The sequence below is a fragment of the Serinus canaria genome, chromosome 2 (assembly GCF_022539315.1).
Source record: "Serinus canaria isolate serCan28SL12 chromosome 2, serCan2020, whole genome shotgun sequence".
NCBI classification, from domain to species: domain Eukaryota; kingdom Metazoa; phylum Chordata; class Aves; order Passeriformes; family Fringillidae; genus Serinus; species Serinus canaria.
Window position 1 is genome coordinate 34,441,971 of NC_066315.1, and position 14,318 is coordinate 34,456,288.

General features: G+C 41.1%; 1 protein-coding gene across 7 annotated transcripts in view; it reads left to right on the top strand.

The window, feature by feature from the left end:
* Window positions 1-14,318, top strand: part of CREB5 (cAMP responsive element binding protein 5) — a 258,620-nt gene that overhangs the window by 29,888 nt on the left and 214,414 nt on the right. For 3 of the 7 annotated variants that reach the window (XM_030237473.2, XM_030237470.2, XM_030237465.2), the window contains one exon: window positions 13,238-13,309. The exons of 3 other annotated variants lie outside the window; for them this stretch is intronic. In XM_030237473.2, coding sequence (XP_030093333.1) covers window positions 13,256-13,309 — 54 coding nt within the window. In that variant the 5' untranslated portion in view covers window positions 13,238-13,255. Of the gene's footprint in view, window positions 1-13,237; window positions 13,310-14,318 lie in introns of those variants that run through there. One more of the 7 variants, XM_050970745.1, reaches the window with a different exon arrangement.

Sequence of the window (14,318 nt, forward strand, 5' to 3'; positions counted from 1 at the left end):
TGCTGAGAAGATCTGTCAAGTGCTTAGGACCAAAGTGTCTTTCAAAAAGTGCTGAAGCCAAAAAATACTGAAGCCTGCATTTGTAATCCCTTTATTGGAGGCAGTCACTGATTCTACTACCTTGTGAAATCTGCCTTTGCTGGGACACTGCCATCTCAATTATGCCTCTATTTTCTGATTATGTTGCCTCGGCAGCATAGGTACTGTGAAGAGTACATAGATCTGGGCAATTGGTAGAAGACATCTGTAACATGTTTGCTTTACAGGCACATAGATGGCAGTAGGCTTAGTGATTTTGTATGCTCTTTTTTTCCTTTTTCTTCTTTTTTTTTTTTTTTTTTTGTGTAGTGGATTATAGTATCCATATTATTAGGGTGTGAATGCTTACAATTGGATTACTTTCAAAATAAGGCTATGTTTTTCACTGTCCTGATACAAATCTCAGTGATCTTCTGTTCTTGCCAGGAAGGGAAAAGGAATTATGTATTCATATACTTGCTAGACCTTCACAACAGCTTAAACATTAAATTCTCTTTTTAGAAACTGAGGAAATTATATGTTGAAATAGCTTTTTAAGTTTTTTTAAAATTCTATTTTAAGTTCTCATACAAAGTATTCGTTAGTCATAACTCTCTGCACCCTAGTTCAAAATGAGATAAATTATATTAATTAAAAATGCAAAAAGCCAGATCAGTCTATGCAGTCCATTCCCAAAATGTAGTTAATCAGTACATTGTAACTATAAATATATATGTATTTATTTCCTGACTTTGCCATCAACTTTGCATGACTTGGATAGATCACATAAGCTAGAATCTTCTAGATGAAACTACAGATAAAATATATTTAAAACTTCTTGCAGTTAATTGTGATTGCAAGCATCTTTCAGCACTGTTAAAAAGAATTAAAATCAGCCTTTAAAAGTGTGTTCTTCAGCCTCTTGTCTATAATTTTGGCATAGTATTACATCTTCGTGTTAGAGATACTACTGAGAGAAGAATGAACAAAATAATGTGTATGTATCTGGCTTTTCCTTATTTGCTTACTTTCAAAGATAAATATTCCCTAAAGAGATATAATTGGAAGAGAGTGTGTGCAGCAGTTGAAAATGAAGCCTTTTAAAGTATTTCTGATTGGACACATAAAAACTGGAGGCACTCAGTATCACTGCTTGCTCTTGAAAACCTTAGCCAAGATTTTTTCGTTTTTCCCAGAAGAGCTATGGCCAGGACGGCTGAGGCTTGAAAGCTGTGTATTTACATAAGCACAAGTTACAAATCTGTGGTTTTTAGGGATGTTTGAATTTCACCACTTTACACTTGCAGTATGTTGTAAGTTGTTGAGAGTAGTTCACAGGTTGTGAATGTACAGCCTACAGAGAATTACCCCTCACGTTGCCTCCTTCTTGTTAGAAAAAGTAGTAAATTTTTCATATATGCCAGTTTTTAAGGTTCTTGTTTGTAGTTATGGATTGGTCACTGCCAGAAATTTGTGGCTAGTCACTGATTAGGAGTTGCTTCATTTTGATGTTCTGCCTCTTTCACTGAGGCAATAATCCATGGACCAGAAAGGCTGATTTTTTAAAAGTGATACAGCTGTCTTCTGAGAAGGGTTCTGGAGACTTGTATTGCTAAGGAGCCTTATATTGCTGACTTATATTGCATCCCTAGGAGGAAAGGAAAGGTCCCTTTGCACACTCCCACCCACCCCACAGACTTGCATGCCTGTGCACACAGACAAGCACAGTCACTCCTGGAGTGCAGAACTCTCTCTCTGCTCCTGGGAGGGTGTCCCATAGTTTGCATGGACTTTTGCCAATGAGTGGTGCTGTTTCAGCTGATTCTGGAAGGCAGACTCATCCCTGTGCCCAACCTCTGGGAGCAGTTTGCTTTGCAGTTGCTGTGTTAGTTGAGGAGACAGTGGCAGCCCACGTCAGGTGTCCCCTTCTTGTCAAGTGTCAGTGGAGCAATAGCTGCATTTATGTCCCTTCTGAATCCCAAATCTCTCTTTCCTTGAGGCAGGGCTAGAGCTCTGAGTAGGCAGACGTACGCAGGCTGTGTATAACTTGTCTAGGTTTGTTACAGAGCCATGGAGTGCTCCCAAGGAGCTGAGCAGCATCCTCACAGTGCCTTGGGCTGTGCTTCTGCTCTCCGGTGGACACCACCAGAAAAGCTCTGTGCCAGGCACCACAGGGGTGAGAGCCTCAGGGGGATCATCAGGGTGTCAGGATAGGATCCATCCCACCTTCCCAACCAGGGAACAAGGCAGCCTGAGCAGCCCCAGCCATGGGCACAGGCATGTCTCTGCTAATCCCAGAGCTCCTCTGAGGTGCTCTTCTGGGTATGGAGAGGGAGGCAGACCTGTTTGTCTCACATGCAGAGAATGTATTTGCAGGGCTGGGGACTGGAAGAGCACCTCCAACCCTCAGGAGTACTTCTGGTGCATTCTCTCCTGAGGAGAGGAGAGGGATCGCCACTTTTGTGCTCAAAGAAGGCATATATTTGCAGAAAAGCCTTTGAAGACCTGTGTTGACTTCCCATCAAAGTTAGCCCCTCTCCTGAGTCCAGACCTTTAAAGGTTGAGAAGTTTGACCCAAGGGTTGTGGACACATCCAGGGCAGAGCAGGCAGCCAGAGCCTGGCTGGGGGGTCTGCAGGAGGGCAGGGGGGGCAGCACAAAATGGTCTGGGCTTTTTGCTTTGTTTTGGATGACTGCCAGGCAGTTTGTGGGCCATTCTGTTCCCTTTCCAAGTCAGGTATCTGAACTGCTGGGGCAGATGGTCCTCAGGCTTCTCCCCCATGCTGGCTGGAAGGAGGTGCTGTCGGGGACTCAGCCTGTGTCATGGCAGGGGAAGAGGGGCTTCTCTGCTGAGCCTCTCAGCTCAGGGCATTGCTTGCTGCTCCAGGAGTTTTTGGTGCTGGGCCTCGGTAATGTCTGACTTCAGAGCCCTGGGAGCAGCTGTGCCTGCAGCACAGCACTGTTTGATGGTGATACCTGCATGGGACAGTGTCCTGTGACTGCCGATGGCGCCTCAGGTACTCCAGAAGACTGAGTCTAAAATACCTGCCCTGCCTCCCCTGAAAAGCTTTCATTAACTGTTGTGAATTATTTTTCTAGTTCATAGTTTTAACTCACTTGGTAAGCTGGAAGACTCCAGTCTCACAAGCAACTTCCATAAAGAGGTGGTTGTAAGGTATAAGTGGGCCACAACTTGTGGGGACAACCTTTTTAGCAGGGGCTGTTGCAATAGGGCAAGGGTTTTAAACTGAAGGAGGATCAATCTAGAGTAGGTATAAGGAAGAATTCTTTTACAATGAGGATGACTAAACACTGGAACAGGCTGCCCAGTGAGGTGGTGAATGCCCCATCCCTGGAAATATTCAAGGTCATGTTGGAGGGCTCTGGTCTAGTAAAAGATGTCCTACTGGGGGGAAGTTGGTCTAGATGGTCTTTAGATGTACTATTTGACTCAAAATATTGTATGATTCTATGAAAATATAAACTTTTGTTTTAATGTCTGCAGCTTCTTTGAGTGTATTTTTTTCCTGGGTTATTAATTCAAGCAAACACTTGCTTACTGCTTTATTTGTGTACTGCCCTTTCAAAGTCCAAATGCACTGTGTTGCATTCAATGCAATGGATGACTTGGAAGCAGCTTTTTAACCAAGTCTCAGAACTCAGACCCTCTTAGTTTTATGAAGGTATTTTAACAGCAAGATGACTCCATATTTGATTTCCTAAAAACATATGGATGAGCCTAAATCCAAATAAATTTTTCCAAAAATAGGTTGTTACACTGCTGTTAGTAAAACTAGTTATAGGGCTGGTGTGAGACGTTGTCTGAGGATGAAGTGTGTGTGTTTGAGGATGTGAGCAGCTTCACACATACAATGTTTAAAGTGTTGCAAATCAGCCTGCCCTTGATTTGTCAGGGCTGAAAAGAACAGTTTTCAGTTTTTACTGTCTAAAACTCTCTAGTGCTGAGTACTGCCTGAGGGAACCTGTGGGCTGCTAGTGTTCTCAGCGGAGATTTGTTGCCCCAGAGGATTTTATCTTATAGCTAGGAACTGAGAACACTGAAGGTTTGATTCAGGATTTTTTTCTTTTGGTCATTTTGCAGAGAGAGAAGTTTCCCAACTAAAAAAAAAAAAATCTTCAAAAATGACAATTAAAGTTTGTGAGAGTTAATAATTAATGGCTCGTAGCTGGTTTATTAATAGCCTCATTTTTCTATGTAATGAAAATCTTAAACTCTCTTGTATGTTAACTGTAAAGCAAAAAAAAAAAAGAGCAAAAAGTGAGATTGGTTCTAGTTAAAAATTATTTTAAACATACAGAATTGCAGAGTCTTATTCATAAAATGTTAAAGTTTGTTTGCAGAATTCTGGTTTAGGCATTATTTTATATAATAAAATATGGAAGGAAAATTTGGGCTGGCAGAATTTTCAAAGCTCGTGTTAAAGCCCCTAACTGCTTCTGGTATGAAAGTCAGCTAAGCAGCCTTGTGTTGTTGTTTCCCCCAGGATATCTTTAATGCTTTCTTTTTTTTTTTTTTTATCTTCCTTCCCTTTGGAAATCCAAGTGTTTATTTGCATGCAAGTTAGGTGCATTCTTTTATCTATTTGTGTATCGTAAACCAAAGCAATTAGCATACTGCAGTTACAGTACACCAAAAAACCAAAACAACCTTACAAAAACCTTCAGTCAATATTATTCCTGGAGGGAAAAATCTTAATTAAATTGTATGCAAACTGCAACAATAGGCAGAGTTGTTTGGTGTTTAATAATAACTCTTTGGGTCAGGGGGAAGAGTGAAAAAGTAAGTGTAGCAGAGAGCTTTGCATGCCATTAACCCAAGGATAGAAATGAGGTCAGCCTTTGAAGGGACAGACAACACACTTATCTGCCAGCATTGGAAAGTCCCAAAAGATTAGGTTATTTGCCAGATGTTACTGGGAGTTCATCATTGACACCCTCTGCTTCACGGGCTTCATCTCTCACCACAGTTGCACTGCCTTTTCTGCGCTTTGCAGGCTTCCTGGAGATCTTCTCCAGTGCATAATGCTTGTTTTTTTTCCTTGAAGTAGGTTTTTTTTTGTTTCATAGCAATAGGCATGGTGAACCATCTTCACTTGTGAAGCTGATCTGAAGACTCACTGTTTTTCTTTCATACACCCACAATAATCCTCTTGGCGTAGGAACCATGGACATGAAGCACTGTGACTGCCACAGCTCCAGGAATGGGGCTGTGTTTGTGAAAGGATTTGTAGAAGACAGACTACTCACCTCACTTAATGTTGGTAACCTTTTGAAGATGAATGAAAAATTGGGGCAGACTTTCTCATAGACTATGAATTTTCTGTTGTTTTTTATCCCTTTGCCTGAAAAATAACTGTAAATCTAATTCTAAGCAAACCATTCTTATATTACTAGCAACTTTGTAATTAATCAAATATCACACTGAAGTGTATTTAAATGTGTAATCCACTAAAAATTGGTAGTGAGGGAGAGTGGGGGCTATCAGATCCATGTTAGTGATGACTGTATGAACCTGGAATGGAGTTCTCTGCATGTATCTTCTCCTTTAAATTTTTCAGGAGTTTGGTAGTAAATATTGATTTCAGCTAATGGTGGTTTTGACTTCTTTGTGCACATACTTTGCCCCAAGGGACTCTGTCATGTACAGGGAGAAGCCAAGACTTGCTCATAAAGAACTGAGTAAATATGTTTTTCCTTTAGAATGCTGGATATTAGTGGTGGTCTCCCAAAGCAAGATTCCTGCCTCTTGTGTTACTGCAGTTGTTTTGCAGTTCTGCAGAACAATTTGTGAGATGGACAGTGACCTAAATAAGGACTATATTGTCACCATGTACATCCGGTACATTACGTTATACACTTTATTATCACAATGCATCCGGTAAAAGAGGCCTCAGTGTTAAAACTTTCAAAATAGTGCAGAGTCCTTTTGGAGCACACCATTTAAAGCATTTGATGCTTTCAATCTTGCTCTAACTTAGCCCATCCTTCCCTCCCTTTCCTCCCTCTATTCCCTTTAGTCCCTCTATTCCCTTTCCTCCCTTTATTCCCTTTCCTCCTTGTCCTCCCTGTCCTCTTTCTTCCCTTTCCTCCCTTTCTTCCCATTTCCTCCCTTCCTTTTTCTCCCTTCTGTCACTTTTTCCCCTTCCTTCTTCTGCTTTTCCCCATTTCTCCCCGGCTTTTCCTCCTCTTCCCCTCCCCTTTTTTTCCTCCATCCTTCCTTTCTTCCTTCCCTCCCTTTCAAGACCCTCATGTCAAACTTAGTCTTCTGACAAGAGCACTTAAATGTCTGGTGATACAGGACAATGACAGTACTTGGTCATGTTGATATAAACATGACATTCAGATGCTGTTTGACTATCCATGGACATTTGGTGTTCTCCCTAACATTTGTCAAGTCCACAGATCCAGATGCTGGTTTTACTTCAGTAAAACCATTAGCTGTTGAATTTCCAGCACTAGAAAGCAGAAATATTGCATGTAGGGAAAATGCAGAAGTGCTTCAGGTATTGTTTCTCTCTGTTAGTGTGTGAAATGCTGTTGCTGAATAGAGCCTTTTCCTTACCTTGGTACAGCTCGTGCTGCTGCTTGTTCTGTTAAGCCAGCCTCGGTGCTGTCAGTGAGGTTCCAGTCTGGTCTCTCATGTGGTTTCAGAGTTGTAACCAGGGACAGCAGGTCTAAGTTATTCTGCAAATGCCATCAGTGGGGGACAGTTACAGAACTACAAGCCTGGGCCATTTCCAGGTTAGGCTGGCCCTGTTTGGCCAATCACAGAGTGCAAAATAACTACATTATTCCTCAAAGTGTTTTTCCAGAGTTGAAGCAATAACCATCTTACCCTATAAAGATCTTGTTTCTCCTATAGAATATTTCTGTGCTGAGACAACTTTCATGAACTGTTTTCAAAAGGGCTAGAGGTTTTTTTTTTGTATTTTCATTTTAAAGTCACTTTTCACCTCTTTTCTCCTATTTCCATTTTTGTCTTCTGTGGCCTGTGCTTAGCAATTCCACATCCATTTCTGTAAAACAGCAAATCCATTTGCACTACAGCAAGTGAATCTGTGATGGGTTTCCTATACTGAAATGGGGAGTCCAAGGAATGTAATTATTTAGACTTGTGCATTTCCACTGGACTTGAGAGACTGATCATCCACTGCAGAGGACAGACTGTGCCCTCTACCAAGTACTTGCATGGGTGATACACAGTGTTGGGCTCTCACGCTGCTGCTACGTGGGAAGGCGGTAGGTCATCTGCTTTCTATTTTGAGTTTCTTTTTCAGAGATATCCTTTTACTCCCCTCCTCTTCCTCAGCCCAGTCCTTAGTGGTCTGAAGTCCTTCCACTGTCTTTGGTTTTTTACATTTCTACTGGGATCTTCTTGCCTCCAGTCCCCTTGTGGTTCTTTCTCCCTGTAGTTCTCCCCCTCCTTAATTCCAGAGTTTTCTAACTTTTGCTCTTGTTCTATTTTGAAATATCCTATATTTGCCCCATATTCTTTTGGTTATCCCCAGTTATGCTCTTTCTTGAGAAGAAAGCAGCTCTGCATAGGCAGAGGAAAGTCGGGAAGCAGCTATTTGGCTTTTTTTGATAACAGAAACAGTGGGTTTTAGTGGAAAAATGCTGAGTTAGGGGACCAAAAGCTTTTCTCCCTTTGCTGATTTGAAGGTAAATGCATGTACCTGTAAGAGAGAGAAGGGACAAAACCTTAGGGCTGCTGGGGAGCCTTCCCAGCTCTGGGTTTTGTTCAGGCAGGCAATAAGTAAACCATGTGGCCATTTAAAAAGAACTAGGGTGTTCAGCAACATGAAAAAAAAACTTTTTGATACTCCTTTTGCAAATGATCCTGGAGGGTGCCAGTGGCTAGTGACTTCACAGATGCCAGCCACGGGGAAAGGACCGAAGCAAGGCTGCTTGCTGTTGAGGCAATTCACACATCAACTGCTTTTTGAGAGCACTCAAAGATGCCTGAAGATTTATGGGCCTCTCTTCTTTTAAAATAAATGAGTAAAGGACCAAGCTGAGTGTTTTTCCACACATAAATGTCATAAATGCAATCCCAAAAACTTCACTGGAGTACCAGCAAGGGCTCAAGCCCCAGATCAAATGTGCATCGTATTAAAGTCCTTCTTGGGGACTCCAGACACAAATTGCTTTCCAACATCCAGAACCATTTGGAAATGCTTTAATCTTGAAACCAGGGGGTTTCTAATGGAAATGCTGACAGACCCTTCGTTGTAGCAGCTGAAGCAGGCAGGGCTGTGATAATGAGCCTGTGTGCCTGCATGTGGAAAGCGTGATGCTAGCTCAGAAAACAAGCGCTTCCACTGAAAAGCCCACGCTGAGAGAAACCACCGTGCACTGTTCCAGCACAATGCTGCTTCAAATTGGCTTTGCTCAAGCAAGTATGGTTTGGGAACAACCATGGGCATTAACCCTGTGTGTATTACACTTCCAAAACCAACAAGTCTTAATAGCATTTCTAATAACGCTCTAATTATCTATAAATAACACGGTATTGAATAGCCATGACTAGCAATTTAAAATGCTGCACTCACTGATGGGGTTCTTTGCTATTCACTAGTGCAGTGTAACCATGTCCCCTCTCACTTTTTAGACATTGTGACCCTAAAAAGCAGGTGATGCTTCACTTATTGCTCATGTCTCTGCATAGCACGGCTGACTCTAGAGACCGTGTGCTGTGTAACTGTATTTGGAAATCTCAGTGACCTTGGTCACACCAGGCTGAAGAAACCTGTCTTGCAAGCATGAACCCAGGTGATTAATTTCAACAAACAGGTTCCTTATAAGAGTGTAATTACTCACTTGTGCAAATGGCAGGATGGGTGCACTGACCTGCGTTAGACACATTGTAGTATACACCTCCCCATCGGTTCTTTTTCCTCTGTTAATCAGAGGCCTGAAAACCCTGCAACATTTAGACAGCTTGAGGTTGAAGGCTGAAATGTCACTTTTAAAAGAGGGTTAAAAAGGTCACACAGCTGCAAATAATAATAGCCCAATGAAAATCAGATTCTTACTGCAGCCTACTTCAAGAATAACATTGAAGCAGGAAACAAGCCTGCTTGATGTTTTTACCAGTATGGCAGTAAGATTACTGCTGAGTTTAAAAAGGGGGGAGAGAGACAGAAAGGAACATGCTTTCTTGATCTTAGATGTAAGAACAGTTTCTCTGGTTCAGAAAAGATGATCCTGGGGCTCTGCAAAATCTCCTTGAGGAGCCTGAGGACATGGGGTACTTCCCTCTGCATGCTGCTGAGAGGAGATGTAGTTTGCTGCTGTGTTCAGCGAGTGGTTTTGTTTCTTCTGTTTGCTTTTTTTTCTTTGTTATGTTCTTGCATTCCTCACTGTGGGCTTCAGTTTTATTAATTATAATAAAAACTTTTTAGAAGACTCTTATGCAAAAATCAAGGAGTAGGAAAAAATCTTGGCTTGCAGCAGAACTTACTTGTTTCTCTACCACATGTCATAGGTTGGAGGAGCCTTTCTCTTGTATTTTTATTTATTTCTTTTTATAATTAGAGTACCTTAACTTCTCCTGAGCAAAGTGATATTTCAGGAGAATGGCAGGCTACAACAGCATAGCAGATTTCCTCACTTACACTTTCTGCCAATAAGGCTCTTTACGTGGTCACAATAGGGCAATAAATGCTGACAGATGTTGTTAACATGTCTATTAAAATTCAGCCCTCTTTTCTGCTGGATTATACACTCATGGCTATTGTTAATAATATCAGAACTAATGCTGACATATCAATAATAGTGTTCACTTTTATTTATAATCCTTGATTGTTTCTTCAAAAAAGTCATAAAGTTGCAATAAATTAAGCTATTGATAAAAGAAGCAAAAAATTCAGACTGGAGCAATTTTTTAACTTTACAGTCATCATAGATTTGTCTGATATTCTTCATGTGCATTAATTGCAGTGGTTATTAGTAGTACTACAAGAGTTCCATGAGTGTAACTTGAATTTTTAAGATCCCAAAGGCTAATAAGCACCTTAATTTAGATGGAAAGGCTGCTGTGATATATTTTTATTAGGTGAAGTGGAAATGTTGCCATTGGTTGTGTTATTTCCTTCCTTCACCTGCACACAGTGTGGAAAAAGAAGACGTGGATTGTGTGGCCCAGCAGCACACGTGAGACACGTGAAGAGAGATGTGTGCCAGAGGCTGTGTGCAGCTGTCTGGGCTGAAGGATGGGAGATGCCTGCCTGCATCTTGAGAAGGATGCCATGCAAGCTGTGCTGTGCACAGCCAGAGCAGCTCTGCTGCTGAGAGCCCCCATCCTGCTGCAAACCTGGGGCGAGGCTCGGTGGTGCCGCTGCATCCACAGCTTTGGCAGAGTTCAGCGGGATTGAGGCATGCAGGAGGTTCAACTCACAGCCCAGAATTTCAGCTGCTTGTTTCTGGTTAACATTCAAGCACCACGCTGGAATTACTGCCATATGATAACCAAGCACCAGACACTTGCAAAAAGTGTAGGCAGCAGGCAGCTTCTTCCACTCACTCACTATTGGAAGAGAGTCACTGGTACCAGTCTCAACTGCAGTGATTGCACCACATGCAAACACCAATTCTGCATGGTGCAATTTATCCTGAGGGCGCTGTACCACCTGGGAACATGTTGTACAGGTCAAGTTCTGCCAGACAGTACCTTGGAATGCAGGTGATACAGCCATTCTGGATTATTGCTTCTTTTATGTTTAGCGTCTGCAAAGAATGATTCTCATGGAAATAAGCAGTTGCTTATGCATTTGGGAATCTGATGCCTTTTCCAGGTACTGAGAGTAAACAAGTCCATGTTTTCTTATAGTCGATTTCCTGGAGCTGATCCCTGCACTCAGGGCTCTAGTCCTCATCTAGTGTGCTATTTTGCTGCTTAGTCCATGCTTATCTACTAGATAACCTTGAGAATAATTTAATTGTTATAAGAGCTTGCACGGATGGATTCAGGGACTAAAGGTCAAGCTCAGGGTGGGGAGGGAAGTCTTAGACTTGCAATTCTCAATAAGAAATCAAACTCCAAATAATTCCTGGTAATGTTTTGAAATTCACTTGGACACTCGGGACCAGAATTGTAACTATCTTGTTTTCTTTAACTGAGTCTCATCTGTTGTTTTGCTATTGAAATGCTGTTGTCACTGTCCCCTGAGGAGGGGAAAAAGGGGTAACAGAAATCTTTGGCAGTGCTTCAGTTGCAGGAGCAATTGAAATATTAAATAAAGGCTTTCATTACCCATGTGTAGCTGCTTTTTTTTCCTTTTCTTTCTGTGTAAAGGAAAAAGTTGTCTTTAGGAAAGACAACATGCCTGGGGTCACATCCCATAAATAGAGGTGGATTTAAAAATCTAACTTAGCTGGAGGTTTTGGTTTTGTTTTTTGCAGGGGTTTGTTTTTCTAGTCAGTTATCTCTCTGCTGCTTGTTTCTTTCAGACAGGATAGTGTAATTCAGAGTATTTTTATGGCTTCATCTCTGAAGAGCTTGTCTATGCACAGTCTGGAACTGAAATAACTGAAATTAGAAGTAATTTAACACCTTTAGTTATTTTAGTATGCGAATATACTCTTTCATTTCTGATTATGAGTATCCTATTTCAGTTTAACATAGCTGTAAGTTAAATCAAAACAGGATATGAATAATCTTAAAGGAGTAAATTAGGTACAATTTTAGTTATTTCGGTTCTAGCCTTGTGTGGATACCTAAGTTATGCCTGAGTTAGGGTCTTTCTTGACACTTTACTGTATTATAAATCATTTGTCTCAGGCCAGATGTTGGTAGAGATGCCCATATCAGGAAGATCAGTTGATGCTTATTATCAACTTTTGGGAGTAGTGTCCCTGTGGAGGTTGAAGGGCAAATGAAAGTAGAAGTTCTTTGCTTCTGGATTCTGCTTCTAAGAGTCAGTGGAGTCAGACAGAGTGGAGTTTTTTTATGCCACCATCAGGAAAACATACTGTCAGGCTAGTTGTCCACCAGAATGAAGTTTAATTAAAAAGAAAATGTTATCATCCAGTGAAAAGAATTGCTGCAAGGGTCTGGTTGATGTACAGGTTATGGTGAATTACACTATCAACTGTAAGCATGCTAAAGATACTCCTGATGATAGGGAAAATGAACTGTAGCTTGAAAAAAATTCAGTGGGTTCGAGCTATTTTACCACCTGTCCCTCTGCAGATTTTTGTAATCAAATTCTGCTTCTCCACAAAGATATTTCTCTTTGGGTCATGAAAAATTACCCAAACATCACCCAGATATTTTTCTAAAAGAGGCTGTGGTGAGGTTGTTCTAAGGGATTTCAGGGAATCTCTAAACATAAGTCATCTGCTATAAGATGAGTCAGCCACTATGTTCTAGCAGGTAAAAACAGTTGTTCCAACAGGCTGAAAACATTTCCAAAATAATTGGCTTACTTATTTTACTCCCTAGAATTTTACTAAAATTTAATTTTTTTTGCTCAGGGACACTGCCCTAGGATTGACTCAAATTCAGGTGCATAACTTCATTCTGAGGGTGAACGTTTCACACTTTGCCTTTTTTTAAGACTTGGGAGCTTTCCTCCAGGGTTTATTTCAAGGTTACAGGACTGGGACTGCTATGTGGAAGTGCAGTTTTAGACAAAACTTCACTGCTGAAGCTCCTGAGGCTCTAGTTGACCTTTTAAAAGATGGGGATGCACAGTGACCCTGTGTGCACGGAGAGCATGTATGTAATGTATTTAAGTTATTAATATCAGACAGTATGGATGCAGAACTTCAAAAAGTGGGCTCCTTCTCAGAAGTAACCTAGACGTCTGGTTTTAATGTTGTTCAGCAGGAACTGAAGGAGGAAAGGTAAAAACCTCTAATTCAAGATATTTCTGAGAAGACACGGTCTTATCTAATAACAACACTGAACATATGCTATTTTCTGAGGCAGATTTATGCTGTGAGACCTGAACTTTATTTCTTTCTTAACAGTAAATTGGTGCTCAGGAAGGAGCAATAAGAACTTAGACTCTAGAGAGCCTGCTGAATATTAGGAAAATTAGTACTCTGAGTGTGCAAACTTTGTTCTGATGTGTTTGCGGAGTTTGAAATAAAAGCACAAACTGCCATTTCTGTATGTTGCATGCATGTGTCAAGTTTAGAACGTATATATTCATAGGTTCCCTTTCTTTCCCCCTTCCCCTTTTAACATGTAGATTTATGAGGAATCAAAGATGAACTTGGAGCAGGAGAGGCCTTTTGTCTGCAGTGCCCCAGGCTGCTCACAGGTGAGTGGAGTCAGCGGTGATATTAATTGAGTCCTCAGCACTAGCTCTGGCTTGTATAATGCCTCCTGATATATTAACACATGTCTAATAATAATATGTGTGTCAGGGGTTTTTTGTGTGTGTGTGTTTTTTTTTTTTTTAAGACCTGCTTCCCCTCAATTCCCTCCTTTCCCACAAGACACTATTATTAAATATTTCAAGAAAATACAGCAGCCAGTCAAAAGTGAGATGGTACAAGTGCTCCTCAAGCTGCTTCTGTCGCTTTTCCCATCCCAAAGCCTAATGTTTCAGGATGTGTATTGCAGATTCCTTTAGGGACTATCAAGAGAGGACACACTAGGCAGGACACATTTATCTGTCTTCTGCTGATATATGATGGAATATATTATGTTGCCAATGGGAGGCCCTAACCCTCCTGTGGTTTGTTTTGGGGTTTTTTTTCTGTTTTAAATACTGAAAGAGAATGATATCTTATCAGCTGATTTTCATTTATTTATGTTTTTATTTATTTTTAGTCTTTAAGACATCTTCCTACTAAATATTTTCTGTGGAAAATGCAGCCTGTAGATAAATTTTGCCCCAGGGTTTGCATTTGGGATTCCTGTCCTTTTGACTGGTGCTCTGCCATATGTCTCCAAGGGCAAAACCTGACTTGTAACATTAGATGTTTAATGAGCTTAAAAAAACCCTGAAGTGACAAGGATTTACCTGCTGAGATTTGAACTGGAGTGTGTGTGGTTCTTTCAGTGATTTTGCAGAGGTGAGGGAAGTTCCCCCACATGCAGTGATGAGGGAAGTTCCATGTGTGGCACTTCTGGCCCTAATTTGTTTCAGTAACAAGATTTTGTGAGTAAAATCTTCAGACAAGGTCATCTTTTGGGCTTTTGCCACAGGCTTCCTGTGTGCCTCCATGACACGTGATACAGCTTACCTATTTTCCAGAGTCCTCCTCTCTTAAGGAGTGAACCTTTCCCTGTTTCAACTGTGTGTTGGGAGTTTTCAGCTGGCT